Below are 24926 nucleotides of genomic sequence, written 5' to 3' on the forward strand. Positions count from 1 at the left end.
TAATGTGGTATTTAGAAATGCTATTGGTTTATGCACGCAGATAACTATGATTAAGCCATGTTGGTGCAATCTGAGGATCGCAGCTATTCAGCACTTTTTTGCTTTCGGCGAGACAAAATCGCGCACATTCTATTGAATTAACTAAGCGATAACAACGCTCCATTAAACATAAATGAGAAAAAAAGCATTTTTATTACATGTTTTGCCTCCGAGAACGCGGTCGTTGTTTTCCTGACAAGAAATCAATTGCTGTGAATTATGCGTGTAAATACCGAGCTGACTAGATCATATTATTTTCAATTAACAAGTTAAGCAAGGCAAGATCCTCGAATGGCCTTCTTTAACGTACGACGATATAAGACTCTAATAATCGATAGAATGATAATGAGCTAATTTATGTCTCAATAAATTTATCGCAACCGATAATATATTCAACATAATAGCATACGTGATAAAGAGATAATTAACATGCGTAATCAATTTTCTTCTTTTGAGAAAATTTCTTTCTCTGTTAATTTTTATAAAAGATTATTCGTTTCATATGTAATAAACTGCATAATAAAATAAATTTGATGATAAACACTAACAATATATCGTTCTACACTGCAGTAAATTTGTTTGACGTAAAAGATTTCAAATTTTTCAGATTTCATTCATATTAAATGACTCAGGTTTTTAAATTTTCCGGATATGCGATCTCTGGTCTTGCATAAGATCGTCCGATTACTATTTTCCTGCGCGATAAGTTTACATCATTTCCAGGAGGCTATTATTCCAGATTATACATTATTAGTGGGAGGGCAAATTGTTAAGTTGAACAAAGAGCCGAATCATCGGAGGAAAGAAAATTCTTTAAATAAACCGCGACGTGCGCGGAGGATAATAAACAGAGTTCTCGTTCTAATTACGCTCGCAAACCGTGGAATAATATGAATGATTATATAAACCGTTAATTCTTATCCACACGCTTCCGTCTATCCATTCTTTCGTTCGCCTCTAATTCGCGCGAGAAAGAAAGGCAAGAGAGCTAGAGAGAGATAGAAAAGATCACTTTAATCGTAGGCGACTTGTTAGAATTAATACGATGACTAATAACGCGAAACATTTTCGGCATTCGTGGATCCGGTTTTATGTTCTTATCAGATGCTTGAACTAATTTTTAAACCTTTCTTTTTTTTCATGTCATCTCGTTTTGCGATAAGACGAGATAACGTATACAATTCGGTCTATATGAATGATAAGAATAGAATATAAATATATGATGCACGGATTACTCTTGCAAATATGATTTGTGATGTAAATTAAACGGAGATTAACACCGCTGTACCGTGAAATTAAATTCGTTTCGCGAAATTCGCAGACAACGCGCCCGTGGGTCTTTTTTGGGAACAATGCAGAATTATCATTCAGTTCGTTCGTAATAGATGAGCTGTTTTGTGTGCCGCGGATGAAACCGAGTACGCGCCTTTGTGGCGTACACAAGTAAAATCGCGGGCGATTCTGTGTGTTTGAACACGACACGCGTGATGTAACGCCGTAAAATCGCGCGAATTTGTTTATTCTTCTTGTTGGCTCAAGAACTTGACGAGGTCGACACGCGGAATCTTGTGCGCCAGCTAACCTTGCTAAGGACACAGTTTGCTTGTTACATTAGCAAGAATCTGTTTGCAAATTCAATTTTTCGAATATTCGAAACATCTTTTTTCTTATGTAATATATTAAATTACGAAACTGGATGAAATATGAAAAATTCCGTTATATCTTCTATCAACAATTATTAATAATGTATGATCACGCGATTCTTGCGGTATTTTATACGTGATTAATTAAATGGATTTTATCTCGTCGTTAATTACATAAATTCTCTCTGTCTATCCTGCGTCTGTCGCACAAAAATGATACACATTGCGGGAGCAGCACACACAATTTAACAAAGCCACCGTCACTATTATCACAACTTACTATACCACCACCGTGCTGAAGTAAAAAAATGTCAAATTTTCGTGTGAGAAACGGCGTACACAGAACACTTTTTCTCGATATCTCTCCTTCGTCAAGCTGCCACGCCACGATCACATTATCGCTCTCCCGCTGATAAAGAACTTCGGGCGTGATTGCGGGTCTTCGCGAGGGTCCAAGGACCCGAGGGACTCGCGGAACGAGTCTGCCGAAAAACGCGGGCACGCGGCAGAAGAGAGAGAAAGAGATTGAAAAAAAAAAAAAACACACAAAAAGAAAAAAAAAAAAATACAGAAACGAAGATCGGAGAACACGGCGTGGCAAGCAGCACTCGTGACACGCGGTATGACGCACTGAGATGCGGTGCGCGCTCCTGTTGTTCGGTTCGTCTCGGCTCGGCTCGGCTTGTCTCTCCATCCGGTCGGCGAGACCGAATACGACACGACGGGACGCGGCACCGAAAGCGGGTTCGCGCGAGCGACGACGACGACACGAGCGGACTGCGACGCCGGCAACCGGCGAAAGCGAGCCGCGCCGCCGGTTGCGACCGACGTTCGTGACTCACGAAGCAACCAGGCAGCCGTTCGGAGCGCCTACTACCGCACATACGACGAGTACCTCGATAGTGTAAGTGCCGATAGCAGTGCCGTGCGTGCCACTGACGCTGCCCGACTTCTTTTATTTGTACAGAATTATTGCAGGTTGGAACGATTAAATTGTATGAATTATGCGAAAATGAAATTGTATAATATTATCATAAGACACCGGTTTTTTTAAGGACAGATTGATTGATAAGGAAATTCAGAATGATATGTATGTTTTTTTAGAGTATTTAAGAATATGTTTTATCCATTTTTTTTTTTTAATAAAAAATGTTGAAATATATTAGTACATTCTATATTATTGTTATCGCAATAAAATATGTTTTTCGATATAACAAGTTATAATATTGCAGTTAGATAATAAAGTCAGCTAATAATTTTGCTCTAATGTTTTAAGCGTGTGATCGATACCTCGAGTCGCGTTATCTCGTCTTTTTTATATCTGAGTATGTCTCGCGATATTTATGATGTATTGACTCATTATTTTAATCAACTTTTACAACACTTGTTTCAGAACAGAAACGTCAATATTATGTATAAATGCAATTTTGCATTTTATCATTAAAATTTGATTTCTGGATTTTAAAATCCAATTTCGCGAATCAGAAAATAAACAGCCATCTCAATGAAAAGTCACCGATTCAACTTGCAACACTGTCCACTTCCAAATCCGTACATGTTGGCGGAGAAAAGTTAAAAAGAGAAAACTCTGCGTGAGCGACTACATTCGACATTCGCGTTCGTGATCTCTCTCGTGCGAAAAATTGATCACCTTGCGCATTCGATTTTTCCAGTCAATTCGCAGCCCGATGCATTTACGATGCAACGAGCTGCAACGATCGCGTGCAAAAAGTCGAAAACCGGAGCGGAGGAACGCGCCCGCGCGCGCGGATCACGGTCTCGCAATCGCGTGGATTCGCTCGAGATCGTTCCCGTAAGTAAGTCTCTCCCCCTCTGGATCGACCAACACTTACTGGCTGACCTCGGGCCCGAAGTCTGGCGGAAGACTGATCGCCGAGAGCTGGGGAACTTCTTCGGGCCCCGCTCGCGTTATCCCGGCAGTTGCGCGATCGCGACCTTCGTACTCCCCCGCTCTGGAATCGATCGATCGGAACGGGAGTCGATCGCGAAACGAATCGCCGATCCGCGGGTATAACAGGGCAGAATAAAAAAAAAAAAAAAAAGAAAGAATAATTACGACGCTCGTATTTTTTTTTTCACGTTATTGTTGAACGTCGCGCAGTTCTATCGTTGTTATCGGTTTGCTTTTTAATCCCTTCAATTATGAATTATTGTTTTCAAGTACCCGCGAAACGTTCGTGGTCTCGAAAAGATTTGCAAGGCTCGAGTATTCTTGACTCGTAATATCGGATTCGAGATAAGTAGAATCCCAGGATTAACTCGGGAAGGCGGGAATCGAAATGTGTATATTGCCTTCAATTATAAAACGATGAATTAAAAGTGGATACACTCTCTTAACGGATTCTTCTACTTTTCTCCTGCGCGAGGATATTGCCTGTCTGGTGTTGAATAATTGCACGAATTTTTTAGCAAGACTTCCATATTTTTGCTGATTAGTAAATCCGGTAAAAGCTCGACACTGTAAATTATAAATGAACGTGAGACGAATCGATCTTTGATTCAGAAACCGTTCAAACGCAAGGAGATGTAACTATTTGGCACTGACGAATCTCTGTCGTTAGAAAAATACAAAGAAAGAAATAACGTTTCTCTTTTTGACTTTACGATTTGAAGATCAGCGATTCTACCGACTAATGTAAATACTAGGACGTAAATGAATATAAGAAAGAATTATTGTAAAAATTATCTAATTTTAATCGGCATTATTTATTAGCACGTGGTAAAGATATACAAATCCTCATTTCAGGACGAGCGATTAATGTCGAGCAGCACGTTGATCGCGTGCCCATAAAATCCAAGAGCTAATTCAGCCGCGCTTTTTCTGGAAGCTGATTAGAGGAAAAGGCGCGCCGAGCATTTTCTCTCGGCGGGCGGCGATTTCGCGGATAAATATACGATAAGATTCACCAGGAAACTGGCAACTTGGGATTCACTGAACCGTGGAAAAGGCAGAGAGAAAGAGAGAACACGGCGGAAGCGTACGGTTACAAGGATTATCGACTGTCCTCGCTTTTTATTACTTTTTTCATAGCGATGGACCACCCGTGATATGAGCGTTGATTAGTTTCTCTCATCTCGAAGATCTCGAAAAAGATTCAGAACGCAGAGGCTAATATCCTCGGAGATAATTTTTTTTTTTTTTTTCAACATAAATGCTCGCCAACGATCTATGTTTTATTTTCTCTTCTTACATTTTTACTTTTCATATAATTTTTTTTTTTTTTAATAAATATTTACTTAAGAAATTCTTTCAGAGTAAAAATTGTCGGAAGAGCAGTAAATTTTTATATAAACAGATAAGTGAAGAAAATTTTTAAAGCTCTCGAATTAATCAGGTTTATAGCTTGTTAAGCTTCGCTTTATAAATTCGCTTACGAATTTTGAATTATTTTTAAACGTTGCATCTATTCACGAGGATTGATTACGTGACTTTTATATATATGTATATATATCACGAGGCTTAATTCGTCGGCAAATTCGAAATTATATAGCGGTACAAGTTCCTGCTTTTGTAAGTGGTTTTATCGGGGCCACCGTGACTTTGAGCGGTGACTAAGGCCGAAATAATTGGAGCACGAAACTCGCGTGTTTTTCCAATCGTCGATATCGCTTTTCAAAGGAGACAGAAAAATCTGCAGTTTTCTCCCTAAAACGCTATGTCTTTCAGCGAAATATTAAGTCTGGACGTAGACTTTATACGATACCTAGCAAAATGTGCATACGTGTGCAAGTGAGATAAAAAAAAAAAAAAAAAAAAAATAATAAAAATCTAAAAATGTAAATAAGATAAGAAAATGTAGATAAGATACAAATATGAGATACAGGTATACTTTCGTGCATAGCAAGCTTATTCTTTGCACGTAGATCTCTATTCACGCTTCGAGCTGAACTCAATTCCTTTAATAATGATTCGCTCGGCAGATTGCAGGCGAAGCGTTAACGTCGACGAACCTGTCTCTCTATCTCTCATTTCTGTAATCTCCTGGATCAGTCTATAGAACCAGGAGGATCTTATAAAACTTACACACACACACACACACACACACACATATATATATATATGTATTTATATACGACAAGTTGCGGAGCAGACGCATCGAATGATACGCAGGTACCGTAAACGGCACGTATAGCTGTTCTTGATTTATACAAATCGATTCAAAATTCAAATACATCGCATTAACAGATGTAGTTTGCGAACTCGACATATCAGTCATGTTCACTTGATTCGACTGACAGATCGATTTTCTGTTCGAGATTGTATAATATTTCAGATTACAGACACATATAACATAAAAAGAGATTGAAGATTACCAAAATGAAGATTTCTGTAGATACATAATGTGGGTTAATTAAATTGTTACGCAGCAGGAACACGTGGGTAATTGAGCTTTTGGGCGGTAGATTGACTTTTTTTCTTTTTGTAATCATCATCTGTTGCGATGCCAATGATATCACTCAGGATATCAACCGACTATCGAATCGTGGGAACAATTATCGCGCGATATGGTTCACGTTACAAAGGATCGCGTGAGATTCTTTGGCCGGTGTTGCCTCCTCTCCTTTCTGACTTCCGTTCGTGTACAGCAAACGAGTTTTACATTCCGGCGCGTCCAAAGGGTTTCACGCAGCGCGATTATCTCCGTCTTAGGTCGAGTTTGTATCGCCGAGTGTATCGTAGGAAAGAGAGGAAGAAAAAAAAAAGAAGAGAGAACTATAACTGAATATAGAGAGGCTAATAATACATCAATATTCTTCGAAAAGACTGTTTAAGAAATGAAAAATGAAAGAAAAATTTTTTAAAAATAAATAAAAATGCAAAAAAAAATTTAGAAATTAATAAAAATATTCAAGTTTGTACCTTGTGCCTCTGTCTATAATTTATTGTATAATTCATATGACGATCTCATAAAAGAAATTCCGTTGAAGCTCGTGCTCTTTTAATGGCAAGCAAAACGCTGATGATAGACTTCGCCGCTTATGGCAATACTATTTGCCGACAGATGGCGACACTAACTTAGCTAATGAGTGCAGTATGTCATTAAAGAGGCACAATTAAAGTGTATACAGATAATTATACGCTGTATAATTTGTGTCATTTGCATTGTATAATTTTAACAATTATTCGACTCAATTTTATTCCATTATTTTTTACTTACGGAAATTTTTTAAATTATATTAGCAATAAAATTTTAATTTGTGCACAATTAATATATATATATATATATATATATATATATATATATATATATATATGTGTAAAGCATGAGATTTTAAATTATCAAGAACATTTGCGACATGAATGTCTGTTAAATTTTCAGTCTATTCATTGTCAGTAATGTCATTTACAAACAATAGACTTTTTCTTGGCGAGAAAGAAGTAGACAATGGATGAAATGCACAAAAGAAACGGCGTGGAGTAAACTAAAGGTTTCCCGCGAGATACTTTCTCGTTATTACTTTCTTTACTTTAGTGCTATAAAAATACACTCAATGTTCCCAATAAGTAACTTATTACAGATTCGTGAAAGTACGCTCTACCATTTAAGTTTAACCAAATTACATAAGAGACTGCAGATACGCGTTCACTTTTTCTCGCCAAATAAAACGTCAGATAGAAAGCGCAAAAGGATGTAATCGATTTTACATCTTCGTTATTGTATCTTATTCAAAAATATCGCGTATCAAGGATAATTCCGAAAGCGAATTCAAGTAATGATACTTGCAAATATGCTTGAATTTTTCGTGCAAAAAATTTTTTGTTTTAGAAAAATCGGCCTTTTCTTGATAAAGAAAAGAAAAATATGATTTTATATTGAATATAAAAAAAAGCACAAGTATTAATTGCATTTTAAAAATTGTATCTCATTAAATAAATATATATCATTTAATTTATGATATTAAAAAAAAATATATATATATATATATATGCTAGTAAAAAAAAATTAAATAAAATAAAATTAAATTAAAATTACACTCGTGAAAAAACCGTATGAACTTTTTCGGTTGCATAATAGAGTTACCGCTCAGTTCGGCAGGTGAGTCATGTCGATTGTAACGGTACTTTGCCGGTGCGATTAACGCGGGCGTTTCCGCGGAACCAGTCGATAATTATGCTCTTGCGGTCTTTTGCATCCAAACGCATAGTTATGAGGCAACGGCGAAAATAGTATCGGCGCGCACGTGATTAAATTTACGTATTATTGTGCTTTTGGGGGAGAGTGGCGAGAGCAAAAGTGTGCTTATGAAACTTATGAATATTACATATATGTCGGAACGATACACACGATCGCGTTATGTCGTTATCCCTCTCGTCTCATGACCGAGCACGATTGACCTCATGCAAGTATGTGGCGAGTTCGAGAGGTTGATGAGCTCGCAATGAACTTTTCGGCCTCTATCTAATGTCTGTTGCTTCGTACAACACGTACATAATTTTTCATAAAATTTAGAACAGACTGTGTGATCTATAAAATTTGTAATAATAAAATACATATGAAAGTAAAAATAATATTTACGAATAATTTTATTATAAATTTTTTTTTTTTTTTTTTTTTTTTTTTTTGTTAAATAACGTAATTTGTTAACATAATTTAAAACGTCGCGAAACAAGGGAGGATTGAAATATTTTTGCTCGTTAATTTTCAATTTCGAACGAGGCCAAAGTATTGCGCGTTGTTATCGGTTAATTTGTTACACTGTTAGAGGGAACGAGAATAGTTTAACCGATCGATATATCGAGAGGCGGAGGAATGTCTTTCGAGACGAGAGCGGATTCTTCCAAAGATTCTTCCGTATTATCTCCCTTAGAGCGATTATTAGCAGAGACTTCTTGAAGCGAGAAAACGATGCGGTTTCGCGACCCACGCGTGATGGATGCAACTTTCCCACATGTTAGACGCGATTAGCATCGTTCTTAATAACGGGCAGCATTAGAGAAGCTCCAAAGAGAGCGCTAAAGAATCTCTCTCTCTCTCTCTTAAATGCGTGCTACATGCATACATAAAGCAAACTCGTATTTCCAAACGAATCTGAAGAAGAGTCACGCACGACACATTTGCATGCACGTGGCGGCGATGACTGTACACACACGCACATATACATACAAACATTAAAGTCGCATTAACCGCACGTGGTGTATCACGGTAAGCATAATTGAAGAGCTAAATGTAATAACAGAATGCAAAACTTTAGATGTTCATTTATGGATATAATCGTTATAAATCGAAAATATATATTAAAATATTCATTTGTAGATTAATTAAACTTTCAATTTATTTTCATTTTAAATACTTTTTTATACTACAATTTTTTATTCCCGAATTATATTCTTATAAAATGTATGCGAATGAAACGAGAGAATTAGAAGAACTAGAATTAAAAATTTGTCACAACGTCCTATATATACACATAAATATTTCACTTTTCGCTTATTCAGTTGCGCTATTTAGTCACGAAATAACATGGCTTTCACGCTCGCCATCATATTTTGGCGTATTCATTTCCTTCCATGACGAATGCATTTGCATTCGCGCGAGTACATTCTCCATGGAGCGAATAATTATTACTGTTTCGAGGTTCACACGTGTATCACAGAATATCCTGATATGAAAAACAAGATCAGAAGAGCGTTACGGGAATGGCTGTTGTTAACACGTTCGTGTTACGCGTAATGTCGTGAGAAATTGGAGAATAAACCTCTCGATCTTCGCATCGCGATTTCGAAACGTGAATTTAAATTAACGATTGAAGAGCGTTCTCTTCCGCAACAGCAAATTCGCAAGTAGATCGTCAAGCCTGGAAAATCAATTCTCTCTCTAATTCTCTTTGGCGGTGCGAATCACTTCGAAAAAAAACTCGCGTCTGCTGTAAGCAATTTACGAGACTATCGACTTGCAATTTCCTCTCCTCGTTACTCGTGACCTATGACACTTGAATGTGCTCACCCTCGATCGCATCGCGCGTCACGTGTCTCGATTGAAGAAAATCAGGATTATCGCACGGAACATTATAGAATATATCACTATTATCAGCCACCAGAGGCTATTAATTGTTTATAAAATAATTCTAAAAAATAAATATACGTATGTATGTATATATGTATACGTATATCGATCAGACATAGAACACATGATTACTCTTGTCATAGCTGGAGGCTCAATAGCTATTCAGCGCTCTAATTGTCCTCACGTCATCAATCAAACAATTATGCGCTGATGCAAACAACTGCAACGTAAATGGCGTAATTAATGCCGGCTTTGAATATCCAGATAATGAATACGGTGTAAATTGTCTGAATTATCAGTCGAATTAGAAATGCGTTTTTCAATAATTATTCACACATGTAAAGAGAAGAATAAAGTTTGCAATGTGTTCTATGCTGCTCGTCATTCTACAATAATATTGACGACGAAAAATGTGGGTATGCACGCGTGCGTGTGGTGTTAAAATATCATGGAAATAAGTTGCTATCTTTATGCCTCGCGTATAATCTTTTTTAAGAACGCTGCCCTGATTTCGAAATATCCGAATCTCTTTCTCTCTTAATGTTCTGATTCAAATAGTGACAAATAATATTATATAATCATGCCTTTGAAGTTGATGTTTGTATTTATCGAGAATACGCATTTGCAATGTAAATATCGGATGGAACAACATTTCTGTTTCTCCGTTTAATTGTGCAGTTGACAATCTAATCGAATACACTCTATATGTATATATCATACTGGTGAAATTTATTGATTCCATGTATTGATATCGATCACGTTAGTTTGAAACAGCTAAAAAAAGTGTGAAAAATAGATTTATTATTTTCGCATTTCTTGTTCCACGAAATTAATTATATGAAAGCGCCTCGCGGCGCATAATTATCATCAGCGAATTGAAAATTTCCATTCAGGCGCCTGAACAGCTGATTAACGATCGTGTTTGATGCCTTTATCTGCATTTATGGCTTTACAAATAACGCGACCCAAAAATAGTTTTCTCTTTCGTGAAATCGGTCGCTTTCGCGGAATGACTTATCTTACGTTCGTACATCATTCTTCTGTCACACAACGAGCAAATTCAATATATCTTAAGACATAATTAAGATTGTAACACATTGATAAAGTAATAATAATGAATAAATAGTGAGAAAAATATTAAAAAGCAGGAAGTGGATTTGATTAATGATATTTTAATCGCAATGATTGATTCCAAATTGATTCAAGAGTCGATTGTAAAAATTAAAATTGACAGAGACATTGTGAATACAATAGTAGGAAATATTCCTTTCACACGAAGGAAATTGATTTGCCCTATTTGTAGAAAACGTATTCGGCAATGGCACGATTACATTGCAGTTAACTGCCGATCGATTTCGCAAGAATCTATTCCGCATCGATGCCTTTCGTTTCGCTGGTACCGAGAGATAAATCTTGCCATTCATCGCGCGAAAGCGGGCCCGCATCGAAAACCCATGTGAAATCCATTCGGGTCAGCTTTTCGAGGGGACTCCGCTCTCTGAGAGACTACGAGCGTGCACGTCCTGCGTGTAAAATGACGAAATTTATCGATCATAAATACACGAGGACTCGATCATTTCGCGCTTTACAAGAAGGTCGTGTGCATGAGATCGATTTTGACCTATTTTCGGCGACGTACTTCGTTACGTCGAGTACACGTGTTACAAATTATTTCAGCTCGGCACGCATCGGGATTGGCCAATGAATTTTTTTTTTATCGAGCACTCTCTCACGAACGAGAATAGTGATTTCCTTTATCCGATTCGTATATCTCTTTCTATAACGGTATAGACAAGTTTATTCTGATTTTTTTTTGTAGTATCGAGATTTTTTGTCTTATCGCAATATCTTGTTGTAACGATTTCGCGTACTTGAATATAATATAATATAATATAACATTGTATATTTTAAAGAGAATCCCAACTGTGTTTTTTTTTTACGTTTTAAATCAAAGAACACGATTATGTGTATTCCGTTATAATCGCTTCAGCTTTAAAATTTTATATTCACTCGTAATGTGCGGCGGAAGTTATAAACATTTCACAAAATAAAAACTGGTTTTATCTTTCGCAAAAATTGCAAAAACTTTGTATGATAAAATATTTTTTTAAAAGAGAGATTTATATTTCTATTTTAATAAAAAAAAAACATAAGTATATAAAAAATACAAAATCATTCTTTTATTGCACTTAATAGAATAATACATAGAATGAGTCACGAAAAATATATTACTGTGATTCATAATTATTAAAAATTATAAAACAGTAAATTATAAATTATAAAATGAACTTCCATATAAAATAATAAAAAATAATTTAATAATAAAACTATGTAGCATCCATTCTGATGTATGAATGTCATAAATCGTGCGTTAATTAAAACGCCATAAAAGCTCTTTTAAACAGACGCCTTCTTATCGGCCAGCACATGTACGTACGGTAAATACAATGCTTCCGTACATTTCTTTCACACACATCACGTGCTTCAAGATAATAGAAATATTATTCAAGAATCATTGTGCTTTGTTAGCAATAAATTCGAAAAAGTGTCTATTTTAAGAGATTCTAAATTTTTTAAGATCAATCACAATAGTTTTTTCACAAATTGCTTTCCTCTAATCTTTATTATTCTTGACATAAATATTGAAATAGATTTATATAAACAAAATTTATTGTTATTATTTGTACTGAAAAGTTCATTAAAATTATATGAATAGAATATACTTCAAAGTAAAGATTTTCTATCTGTATTTGACATTTCCTTTTTTATCTATGCTTTTAAAAAGTAAAGCAGTAGAAGTTACAGCTTAAAATATCCAGATAAAAAAAATATAAAAGTGTCAAGTTATATCACAGAAATCATTTTGTATCAATTCATCCCTTGTCATAAGTTTTTATTATAACGTATCGATAAATATTTGATATGTCGTGCCATTCTATTTTCTAACAAGAGCTCGATATAATCTATATTTATTAATGCTCGAACAACATAAATCAATCTTTTTCTCAAGTCGCAATTTTTTTGTCGTTTTGGAACGCGTCTTGTTGCCTGTCATGTGCTGACGTCTTTCAGTTTAAAATCCTGTCTATATTTGCGCCCGTAGAATATTTGTGAAGTATTTTCCACGAGACAGCTATAACGATCGGATAATGAATCGCCGTCAAACTGGCAAAAATGGGAAAATCGCCGACAAGCGATACATCCATTCATCACGTTCTTTCGTTCAGGAAAATTCGCGATCGGAAAATCGCATCGATCAAGCGTAACGAGAATTTCGCGGTAACTTTATTTTCTTTTTACTTCGATATACTTTATACTTCTTATATTTTGTGTCTCGTACTTTATTATCGATACCATTTGTAAGCTGAAACATTATTATTGACATTTTCAAGCTATTTTTAGCGTATTTTTCACAGAGCAAGACAATAAATTACGAAGGAATCGATAAGAAGAATTATTTAAGTAATGTTGAAATTTTACTCATTAAGATGAGTAGATGCCTAACTAAAAGATCGCATTAATTAGGCTTGTATTAAACAAGCAGTAAACATGATTCGTTCTTACATATGATTAACTTTATCATCGCGTCGTTACGAGGAAACTCTTCATTATTTGTAAATCATTATCAGCGTGTGCGAAATATTTATGAATCATTATCAACATATATCGTAAAATTTTCCTGCATTCAAAAATTGAATCATCGAATTGGAATCTATTATTCTTATTACGTAATTGAATTATTATTTTTTGTTAGAATGCTGTTTAGGCGATATATTTTCGAATCCTACATTAAATTGTAGAAAGTAAATTTTTTTATACATGTGTGTGTGTGATTGATATTGCATACAAACGGCGAGTTAAGATTAAGACTCTGTTGTGAGACTAGAAATTTTATGAGAATCCATTTACGTGAACTGTTTATTGTTATTGTTTGCCGAGACTGAGATTAAATATTTTTTTATTTGTCATAAAAAAACTCGAATAAATTTGTATGACGTAATATATTATCTTAGCAATGCTATATCGTAAAACCGGGCGCGGCTGACGTATATACTTATCAAAACCATTTTGTAGTAAAAAACTTTAGCGATATGAAATTTCGGTCGATTAACCACGCTACTCGCGTGTCACGCGTGCAAATGCGTAAACATTAACGGGTGTGGTATTTTCCACTACATAAGGGAAGTGGTGAGATAAAACGATTACATTATTTTATATAAGTAATATACAAACCCAATAAATACTTTATAGGCTAAACGTTCTAGAATTTTTGTATCAAATTTATTGTTAATATATAAATATATCAAATTAAATAAAAAAAAAAATAAAGTATAATATAAATATAAAATATTTTATCTTAAAAAAGAAATATACATTCATATATGATTAAAAATTAATTATATATTTTAAGCAAAAATTTTATAATAAAAACGTGGATAATTCGGATGTCTATTATTTATATAAAAATCTTTACTTGTTTATATAATCCAGTATTTACGATAATCTTACCTTTATTGCTAATTAATTTTTACTCTGCACGAATAATTTTGGTCAACATAAAATAATGTAACGATTAAATTATAAAAAAACTAAAGAGTTGCTACGTTTACCAACAAACTTTGAGATCGAATATTTGCGGTTACACTTTTGCATTGTTACATATATATCAGTTAAGCAATTTACAATATTACGAACGAATATTACTTTCCGAGTGGTTTTCATTTTAAATTGCTCTCGTATAAAATACTCGAGAGACTCGAGGTAAATGTTTCCGAGGAAATTAATATTCACAACGTATCGCGTCCTATTGTTACACGCGCGCGTTTCGAGTATAATCGCTCGGACAAATAGACTTGAAGCATCTAAATGTCGCATCTAAATTAAAATGATGTATTTTTTATAGAGCAATCGACTTTTTATTAATCTTGCAATCGAATGCAGATGTTGAGTAAAACAACGTATATAAAGTTCGACACATGACGCGTAAAGTCAATACGTACACCACCCACGATCGATAACACGCGAATACAAGTTATTTTTACAGGTTGGCCGCTTCCATCAATAACCTTCAATGGTCGGTATTATTTTTAGAAATCTTAGTAGAACGTGATCTAAATATAATTCACGACGTTCCAGTTTGTACGGTGCAGTTTTGCAAAACGTAAGCGACCGACCATCACGTGTCCGTCACGTTTCAATCCGCGACGAATTCTTGAAATGCGGAAGAGATCTTCTTCCGCCTTTCATCTCCGATTAATAGATCAATTATTACCTCATTACTGTCTGTCGTTAATTTGAAACAATTATTCTCTCACTGTCAATCAATTTTACATGTTTCATTCAAATAATTTCTAACAAATTCGCAAGCAGTGCACGCTGGGGGAGCTTGAATTATTTGATAGATGCGGCCTTGATGAAACTCCCATCCAATGTTCGTATAAATCCGGCCTAAGCGCAAACCGACATATGTATGTATGATCCCTCGACTGCTATCTCGCGGAAGTGAATCGTTTAAAGTATATTCGACTCGTTATAGGAGCAACAGCAACGTACGAGAGAGTTTGCGCGAAAATCTTTGCTGTGGCAAAGAAATGGAATAATTTTCTGTAATGAGCCGACAAATTAGCTGTTTCGTAACGTTTCGCGTTAGTATCATTTTCGTTCGCAAACGTGAATAAGCTCTCAGACGATGTCCAGGACGTCTGTGCATCATACGTTAAATTTTCTTTATTTAATTCGTGTTTAATATATTATAAGTCATTGGGAATTTATTAATATTAATGTATTAACTAACTTTACGCATAACTCGTGCATACGAGCCTTAATGAATAGTTATATTCACTATTTAAGTCATGTTACTCAGTTGAATATATTAACATTAATATTAACGATAATATGTATAATTATGTATTGTTTATTCCCTCCTTTTCTTCAAAGTGTCCAACTAATGATTATGTTATAATTTACATGTTTTAATTATGTATTTCAAAAAATACATAAACATTCTAAACGTGTTAGAAGTCGCGATCATCATTTGCTCATCACCTTATGAATAAATTCCAAGGCTAAAGTACCATGCAAATGATGCAATGCAAATTTAATGGTAGTTTAGCGGAGTATTCCTGATTTAATATAATAAAAAGAGAATTTGTTACAACTCCGCGAGAACTTTTCGAAATTTTTTTTTACAAATCGTTGTTACATTAATATACGAGAGTCGTCAGCGATAATCGATTGATTTCGGCAAAGAAAGATGGCAGTTTGTTTTCATAGTTAAATATCGCTAATAAATTATAGCGAGAGTGCGCGAGCAAAAATTACGAGCGGTTAAAAATATCGAGGGTGCCCGAGGCGAGGTTTGTTCGCGATTGTTTGCGAATACGTCACGTTATTTACGCGCAAACAATAGACACTATCCTCGTATGTAGGAATTGATACGGTTCAATCCACGTTGATTATTTTGCCTCCGCCGGTGCAAAAACATTTCGCGCACGACGATCCTATAATAAAACTCGATACCGCTGATACTTTTCGACGCGCTGCCATCTTTCTCGATCAAACGAAAAAGAAAAAAAAAAAAAAAAAAAAAATCACAAACAACATCCGTTCTGTCGCGACAGAGGCTCATTTCCATCGTTTCAGAAGCAGACACGCGTTAAACGCGCAACATGCGTCACGACTCTCTCTCCCTCTCTCTTTCTCTTTTCCTCGATACTGTTCAAAATGAAAGGAAAACACGCCTGTCTGATAGCGAGCACCCGGTATTTTCTGCATTCTGAAAATAGCGGGGTCTTGACGCGTCACGTACAGGAAGTCGAGCGCACTCTCGGCGTCGGTTTAACTCGCGCAAGATTATAATGGAGTACGAGGCTTCAAGAATGAAGGATAGAAGCGATCTCTCTCTCTCTCTCTTTCTCTTTTTCTACAGAAACAGATTTTATATATAATAAAATACTAACAATGAAAATAAAACATTCAAATATTTCTATTATCACAAGAACAAAACTTTGAATAAATTAATTTCAAGTTAAGAATATAAATTTAAGTTTAAAGATTATACTTTTATTATATATATATATATATATATATATATATATATATATGTAATAAAAAAATAAAATATAATCTCTTAACTTAAATTTATATTCTTAACTTGAAATTAATTTACTCAAAGTTTTATTCTTGTGATAAAAGAAATATTTGAATGTTTCATTTTCATTGTTAGTATTTTATTATATATCAAATCCGTTTGTAATATATAAAAATGTTATGTTTTTTAATCACGTGCGAAAGTAATGTACTTATTGTTCTTATAATGTTATTGTAACATAAAATCAAATAATATAAAAAATATAAGAATTTCATTTTTATACGGTTCTCAGATGTCATAAATTAAGACGATTCAATTAATCCCCCTCATTACAAGACGGTAACATACTTTATGTCTTACAGATCATTAAATAGACGAAGTTCAGTCGGAGTTCCTTATGCTTCCACCAGGCTGCAGCACGTACAAGAGCCAGAATTATAGTAGAAAATACAAAAAGAAATATCCCAGAAACTTCTTATTTCATTGATAGTAATTATAGGAATTAATATGAGTTTAATGTTTAATGAGCGACAAGATAAATGTGTATAATTATATACCATTAATATACCATAATTATATATCATTGATGTATAATTGTAAATGTTCATAATTATATATTATTAAGAAATTTTGTAAGGTTAAAGAATATAAAAGGTAGTAGGAGCAATGATAATTTTGTATGTGATACCATATATCAAACCCTTTGAATATACCTACATTAATTATGTTAACAGTGTTATAATGGAATTTGTAACGCGAGTACAAGTCCTTCAAACATTTCATTATTTGCATTAGCAACAAGCCCCGGCTACAGTAGTTTTAATGTCATAATTTACATGCGAATGTTATGGAAGATAGAAATTACAACCTTACAAATTTATGGATATATTAAGACTTTTCACATTTCCATGCGTATAACAAATAAGAATATTGAAAGTTTTAATAAATTTAAGTTTTGATAAAAAATTTTAAAAAGGCACAGAAAAGTACAGATGCACATTCCAGCCGTTACGCTTGACCTTTCTGGGTAATACTCGGGGTACTTCAAGGTCTGCGGGAAAAGGATTTATAGAACTCGAGAATTGAGGAAGCAAGAATAAAATTAAACTTACACGAAAATATACGTCGAGAAAAACTGGTAGAGATAATCAAGTAAGTAGTGCTAATTCTATAAATTTCAATTAAAATCTATATTGCAATAATTATATTATACTGTGCTCGGCATGTTGAAAATTATCACTTTATTTATTTCTACTTGTAGTGGCGTTCTATCCAATATTTTGAAGCAACAGTACTACAAGCAATACTTTATCTTGAATATTTAAAAAACCTCATTAAATACGATTGAAGAATATGATTCAAGTTCGGCATTCTAAAGGTAGTGAGTCACGCATTGAAATATAAACCGTAAACTCACAGGTTTCTTAGTAACCAGCACAGACCGCATTAAGAGAATTCGAACCTTGACTGACGTTTGTTCTCCAACAAATGCGCTAGTCAGGTGCGAACTGCAGTCTTCGCCTTCGCAACAACGTCAATAAGACAGCTCGCGCACCTGTGCATGGTACGAAGGTGCGTTGCAGCTTGCGTCCGTGATACACATACACGTATTATTATTATATATAGATGTGATATATATATATATATATATATATATATATATATATATATATATATATACAGATTCGTTGCGACAGTGAAAGGAAATCAGCAGCGAAAACGCGACATTACGCGATTGACAAGACGTGCGCGCGTGCGTCTTGGCTCGGCTCGATTACTTCTCGCAAGTTTTCCTTCGTTCACGAAGGCGGAGACTTATGGCTTTCGTAATATTGGAAAGTACTCGGCGCATTGTCCTTTGAGACCGAGGTACAACAATAACATATTGCGAAGTTTCCGACTTAACTGTCTTCAACGCTCTTACGTTCATCATTGAATGATAAATCTTTACCTCCGCAGATATTGAGTTTTCTAAAAGAAGATATGTGATAATCTTAATGCGGATTATAAAATAAGTTATTTTTCTTTCATGTATTTGTACGTCATAAATAGATTTAAGTTGTTTTTATGCAAATCTCTCAAATGTCTCAAGTATATTTTTTTTTTTATTTTCTCGTCAAGCTAAATATTCTAAATTAGTCACCTTTGACGACTGATTTGTTTGAACAGTTGTAGTTATATGTATATAGTATACTAATACTAGACAATTGTGAGTTAAACATTCGCTGGCGATTCGTTCGGGTAACGCTTTTATGAGATCAATTATGCAATTAGCGGTCGAGTTTCACATTACTCTCTCCCTCTCATACGGGAGATATGACATAAAGCGACTTCGGAGAAATCTTATGTTCCTTCTCGAATGTCTTCGATAAGCAGATACTGTCATTTTACGTGCATGATAATTGCATTAATTATAAGATTGAGCAACCGCCGAAAAAATGCACAAAAACACAGTTAAGACTATAAGAAGATTATAAGATGATTTAATGAAATAAAATATTCACATCTTTAAAAAATGTATTTTTCATTGGACTTTATAATATATTTTTGAAAATCATATAACTAAATAATCATAATTTAAGTCTCATAATTTCCACTCCGTATTTTGTTTCAAGTCAATATTTCTCAACATATGATTTACATCACTTTGTAAAAATAAATTATTAATTTAGTCGCTTTGTAATTTATTTTTGTATCTTTACGGATTAATTACGATATAATTAATTTATAAAGATAAATTAAAATACATAATATAATTGTTAAAGTTGTGTAATTCTTTGACTAAAGTTTCGCGTAAAATTCGCGCTGAATTCTAAGATACAAGCCCATAAATTTAAAGGCTCAATGCTTTCTTGAGTATGAACCCACGAAATTATTTTTCCTCGAACCAAGGAAGTTTTCCAAGAAAACTTTGATGATCTCATTCTGGAGATCGCGCGCTCGTGTATCATACATTGAATAATATAAACAGTGTTGTAAGAGTAGACTCGCTCTTTCTTTCAACATTTTTGCTTCGCGTGACACGAAAAAATTCGCCAAAATGACTATATATGAATAATGGAAACAGGTAGCGGAGAAATTACAAAAATTAGTGAAGGTAATAAAAAATATTTTATAACAGTCAAGGATACGATCAATCAATCATCGCGAGAAACGCGCTATTGAGTTAATTTAACCATTAATAAGATAAATCCATCGTACTAATATCGTTTTATAAAGACGATCATAAGTACGCTCTTTGTGGAAAGCGAGAAGGCGCCGCTTTCTCGCGTCAAGTATCATCAATCATTCGCCATTCCTAATTATCAAAAGCCAAATGGCCGATTAAGTTTGACGCAGACTGCGCCTTGCAATCTCCGCACGAGGCATATTTCGCGCACCTGCCGCAAATAAACGACCGATATCACCACCACTTTTACCTGACTTCTTCCTCGCCCGTGCGAGTCCCGCAATCGTTTTCTTTTTGCTCTGCTATTATCCGCAGACGGCGAACTGGTTCCAGTTGCTTTTTCAGCGAATTCCATGTGTTTCAAGCTTGCAAAAGGCACGGTAAAGTATATTTTCAGTTCGATCGATATTAGAATATAATTATTAGTAATAAATTCTTAATATTTGTCTTTTGTTTAAATTTCCTATTAATTTCCAATAGATATTATATTTGAACAATACCTTTACGTCTTTGAGTTAATTCATATCAAGAGATGTCTATTCTAATATTCTGACTACTATGCAGGCTCGCCATGCCTCGGTATCATTACAATCGCATTGGCAATCAATTACGACAAACCCTTGGGAATTTTTGTCACTTTCCGTGACAAAAGACTTGCGATGAAGGTCAGGAGAAATGATCGCAACGGAAAAATAAAGGGACAGGTGTATTTAAAAATAATTAAAATATTAAAATTTCTTTTTAATTAGAAAAAATAACTGTCTAAAGATTTTGAATTATATTAAAGAAATGATTTTTAAACAATAGACATAACTCAACCTATAATAAATATACGTTCCTAAAAATCAATGTTTTTTTCAATCTAATTTTTTTCTTGAGAACTGAACCAATTGTTCTCATTTCTTTTAATCTGTTCTGAAAGAGAGAAATAAATTATGGTTTGAAATTGAGTGGTGTATAAAAATTATAATTTTATCAAAAGTCACAGGAAATCAAAATTGCCAGAAAAGTTGATTTCATTCAAATTATAATTAAAATTCAGAAACAGTTAACTCAAGAAAAAAAAAACATCAAAATATAATTAAAATCATAAAAAAATATTAAAAAGATTATTCTAATTTGTAAATTTGTCTATTGTACACTATTGCGAAAAAAAGATATATCTATCATATAATTTTTCTCAACTACACCCGTCCTCTCAAATTTTTATAATTTCTCGTTTTCATTTTCTCTTACCTGAGAGAGTCTCGGGCGCGGTCTGGAGTAGCGTCTCACGTACACGTCCGACGAGGGTGGCGGCGCGTTGCAGGTGTCGTTTCTCGACGTAGGTATCCTCGTGGGCGGTGGTACCACGGCGTGACCGTTGGCGACGACGGGGGTCATCGTCGAGGCGTTCGTCGAAGGCGTGTCACGATGGCTCTTGGTACGACGTAACAATCGGCGCACCGTATTTTTCACCGTCGCGGCGATATGCGTCCCGCCACCGCGATCGCCGCCACCCTCGTGACGATGCTGGTGGTGATGATGATGTTGCTGCTGATGATGGTGATGCTGCTGATAGTTCATCGACTTGTTGTAGTCCACCACCTTCTTCAGCCGCGTCGACGCGGGCGCGGGTGCCACTTTGTGGCCGCCCGACTCTGTCACGTACATCGTGTCCACGTGAGGAGCAATCCTGCCGGATTTTTTGCCGTACGGCTGCTTCAAACGGATGATAATAACTTTCTAAATAGGGAGCGTTTCTGCTTCCACCGAGAAATAAAACGTATCGTCGCAAATAGACGCTACCGTTCGATATTATATCGGAATTCTAAGTCGACACCTTCTTTTTTATAGGATACTAAGGACTCTGAAATGTAAAAGATGTTACACTCTTGTAGATAATTTTCTTAAATTTTCTGTTCTTCTCGGAAAGAATACTCTCTTCTAAAGATCCTTTTCTCTTTACTCTCGTAATAATCTCGACGATGTAATATTTTCTACGAAACGTGTCTTCTGACAATGAGATGATTTTGCTTTGTTCGTGCCTGTCGTTCTTCGGCTGCAAAGTATGATTTCGGAACGCCTTCTTGGAAAGCTAATAGTGAATCGTATATTAGAGGCCGTTCTAATCACACAGTTTTAAGTGTCTTTGTTACCACGACGAGAGAAAGTTAGCCCGATCTTCCGTTCCTTTCACGATACTTCGCGCGATACTACTCTCTTGGCTCGTTTGTAATATCTACCGCGAGATCTCGATGCCTTTTAAGCGACAGAATGTCGAGTGCAGCTGCTGGTCGATCCGGTAACTCGAGGCTCTCCGCGCACTTGAGCTGCTTCCACAAGGTGGGCAAAATTTTTAGCCGTTCGAATAAAAAAGCGAACTGGCACGCTTCTAAGAAATCTAATCAATCGATGGATGATTATCGATTGAGATTAATTTTCATCGACCTTGAATTTTTTCATCCGGCAAATTTCCAAAAGTCTCCCCCAGATGTTCCTTGCAACCTAAACCTTCGATCGTTTTTCTCGGATATACAGGTTTTCGTTGACGTCCACTTGATTCTCGGTGTAATTTTCAATGGTCATTCAACTCATTCGTCACACTAAACCACGCCGGGCTGAACTTTCGATTTAATCGTGGCGCAAAGTTGCAAACTACCCTGCCGGTTGTCGCGGTCGCGCGCGCGTTGTTTCGACGCTCTCGGGACTCGTTTACACTAATTCAGCAGTAAACTCTCTCGCGTGCCGAGCTTTCGTCGTATTTTCGTTCAACTTCAGTGACATTCTGCGAAAACCAGTCGACTAGTTAAACAAGTCGTCGGGTTTGCATGCGCCACTTTGGCGATTGCGATTCGACATTCGCGGCATCTTTGCGCAAGTCAAACTTTGCGGCGAATGTCGTAACGCAAACAAGAGAGAGAAAGAGAAAGAGAGATGGAGGAAAGAAAAACAGAAGGAGAGAATCTCTCAATCGACAATGGCGACACGACGACGAGACGTTACGCGGCTTCCTCCTCCTTCAATCGGAGGTGATGATTAATTAGGTTTGCGCACGACGCTTTTCTATTGGTGCGGCTTCAACAACAACGTCGTACACGTCAATTCGCTTGTTTGCACGATTTCGGCTCGGCTCGACGACGACGACGACGACGACGACGACGGCAGATTCTGCGCGAACGGTGCAAGTTGTTGGTGCAGGTGTTGCCGTCGAGGTTGACGTCCCCGGCAGCTGGCTTGAAAACCTTTATCGCGATTCGCAAATATTTAAACGGCTTACTACGAGCGCATCGTTACGCGAGATTTAATTTAGGACATCTGTGAGAGCGCAATAGGAAGGTCGTCTCTCCACAACTTTGTGTAATATTTCTTAAAACACTTAATACAATTAATGTTGTCTGAAATACATCTCTTGTCATGGAGACGTGACATGTGATATTTAAAAATATTGTTAGAAGAATTATTGTCTGTTATATTTCCCTAAAGAACTATTTCGATTGACATTAATTGATTGATTTATTTTCATGTTTTAAAACACACTTAGGAAGAATTTTTCTTTCGAAATTTTTACCATCAGTCATCAAAGAAATTAAATATTTTAACACTAGAAGTAGCGAGCGATTATTCTGATAGTTTCTATTTTTTAGATTAGTAACCTATTTCTTGTGTCAAAAATAGGATTCTGAAATTGTATAACGTTTCATCAATTATTTCCTTTATTAATTGATTAATGAAAAGTTATAAATTTTTAGAATTTTATCTTTTTACACAAAAATAGGATATTAATCTAAAAATTAGAAACAGTCAGAAATGACCGCTCAGTACTTTTAGTATTAAGAAAAATGAGTTTGAATTATATATAGGGAAATAAAATTGTATTTCATTAGCATGTTCCAGCATAGTATTTTGCTATTCAAAAGCATTCTGTTGCTTGCAAAGATTGAAAAATACACAGCCTCGCTGTAGAAAATTAAATGCGAGCCATAACTGCACCTGGGGTGCCCGCTCGTTACGTTTATCGATCTCATTCCCTTAAAATACCTTCGAGCATAAAATAATGGACAAGATGTTACAGCGCGGATACGATTAGTCGGGTTACTGCACTCGATGAACCTTCCCAGAAAGTCACGACGAGTTGTATTACCGGAGCCTGTTTGTATTTCGGAACCTATTCGTTGAACGAGGTCATCGTCCCCCTCGTAAAGTATTAATTCGTCTCTTGTGAAACATGTTTAGAAACATCGCGCGTGTCGTTAAAATATACCTTTGCAATTAGCGTAATTTCTCTGTGTATCTTTATGTAAATTCTTTCTCATACCACTTTTTAATCAGATTTAAGTCTCGTGATTATGCGCTGTAAGATATTCATTAGATTCATTCAGAATCACAGTTCCATGATAAAGTGATCGTAAACGCGATGACGTCGCCTGACGAGATGGAAATTGATGACGTTATGTGGTTGCGGGATTAACGTAACAAGCGCGGAGTGAGAGAATTCGTTCAAGTCGAAGCGCAAGCGCAACTTCTATATAAGCGGAATAATTAGTATAGACTTTACTCCGTCCATGCGAGCGTGATAAAACGTGTTATTTCCGCGAGACATGCGAAGGGAAATTCCGAGCTATACCCGAACCTGCAAAGTGAATCAGAAACCTACTTTCAGTACGTGTCCTAATTAAAGTTTTAAAGCGAATTTAATCGCGAAGCGAAAGTCATCTTGGTTGCCAAAGTGGAAAGTATGCGATATGATTAGTGGATATCTGCATAATTTTGGTCGTTAAATTCTATTGCGCATTATTACAAGATAATCGCACGAAAAACACAGAGCGTGAGCATGAAATTGATTATCATGTAAAATAAGATACCGAGAAAAATGTAAATCCCGCGTGCATAAGAATATTCAGGATTTTTTATGCGTTTTAAGAATTAATGTTACATACCGAAATTAATTTAGCGCTCTCGTAATATGTATTTTAAAG

The 24926-nt window shown here is 35.5% G+C and overlaps 1 protein-coding gene across 18 annotated transcripts in view; it reads right to left on the reverse strand.

Moving 5' to 3' along the window:
- The window catches only part of LOC140667879 (serine/threonine-protein kinase MARK2), a 90279-nt gene that overhangs the window by 39138 nt on the left and 26215 nt on the right, over positions 1–24926 (reverse strand). For 4 of the 18 annotated variants that reach the window (XM_072896209.1, XM_072896208.1, XM_072896206.1 and 1 more), the window contains exon 2: positions 21205–22735. The exons of 1 other annotated variant lie outside the window; for it this stretch is intronic. In XM_072896209.1, the coding sequence (XP_072752310.1) occupies positions 21205–21621 (417 nt within the window). In that variant the 5' untranslated portion in view covers positions 21622–22735. Of the gene's footprint in view, positions 1–1856; positions 6835–21204; positions 22736–24926 lie in introns of those variants that run through there. 13 more of the 18 variants (XM_072896210.1, XM_072896196.1, XM_072896200.1 and 10 more) reach the window with 8 other exon arrangements.

Source organism: Anoplolepis gracilipes, chromosome 7 (genome assembly GCF_047496725.1).
Source record: "Anoplolepis gracilipes chromosome 7, ASM4749672v1, whole genome shotgun sequence".
In the NCBI taxonomy this organism is placed as follows: domain Eukaryota; kingdom Metazoa; phylum Arthropoda; class Insecta; order Hymenoptera; family Formicidae; genus Anoplolepis; species Anoplolepis gracilipes.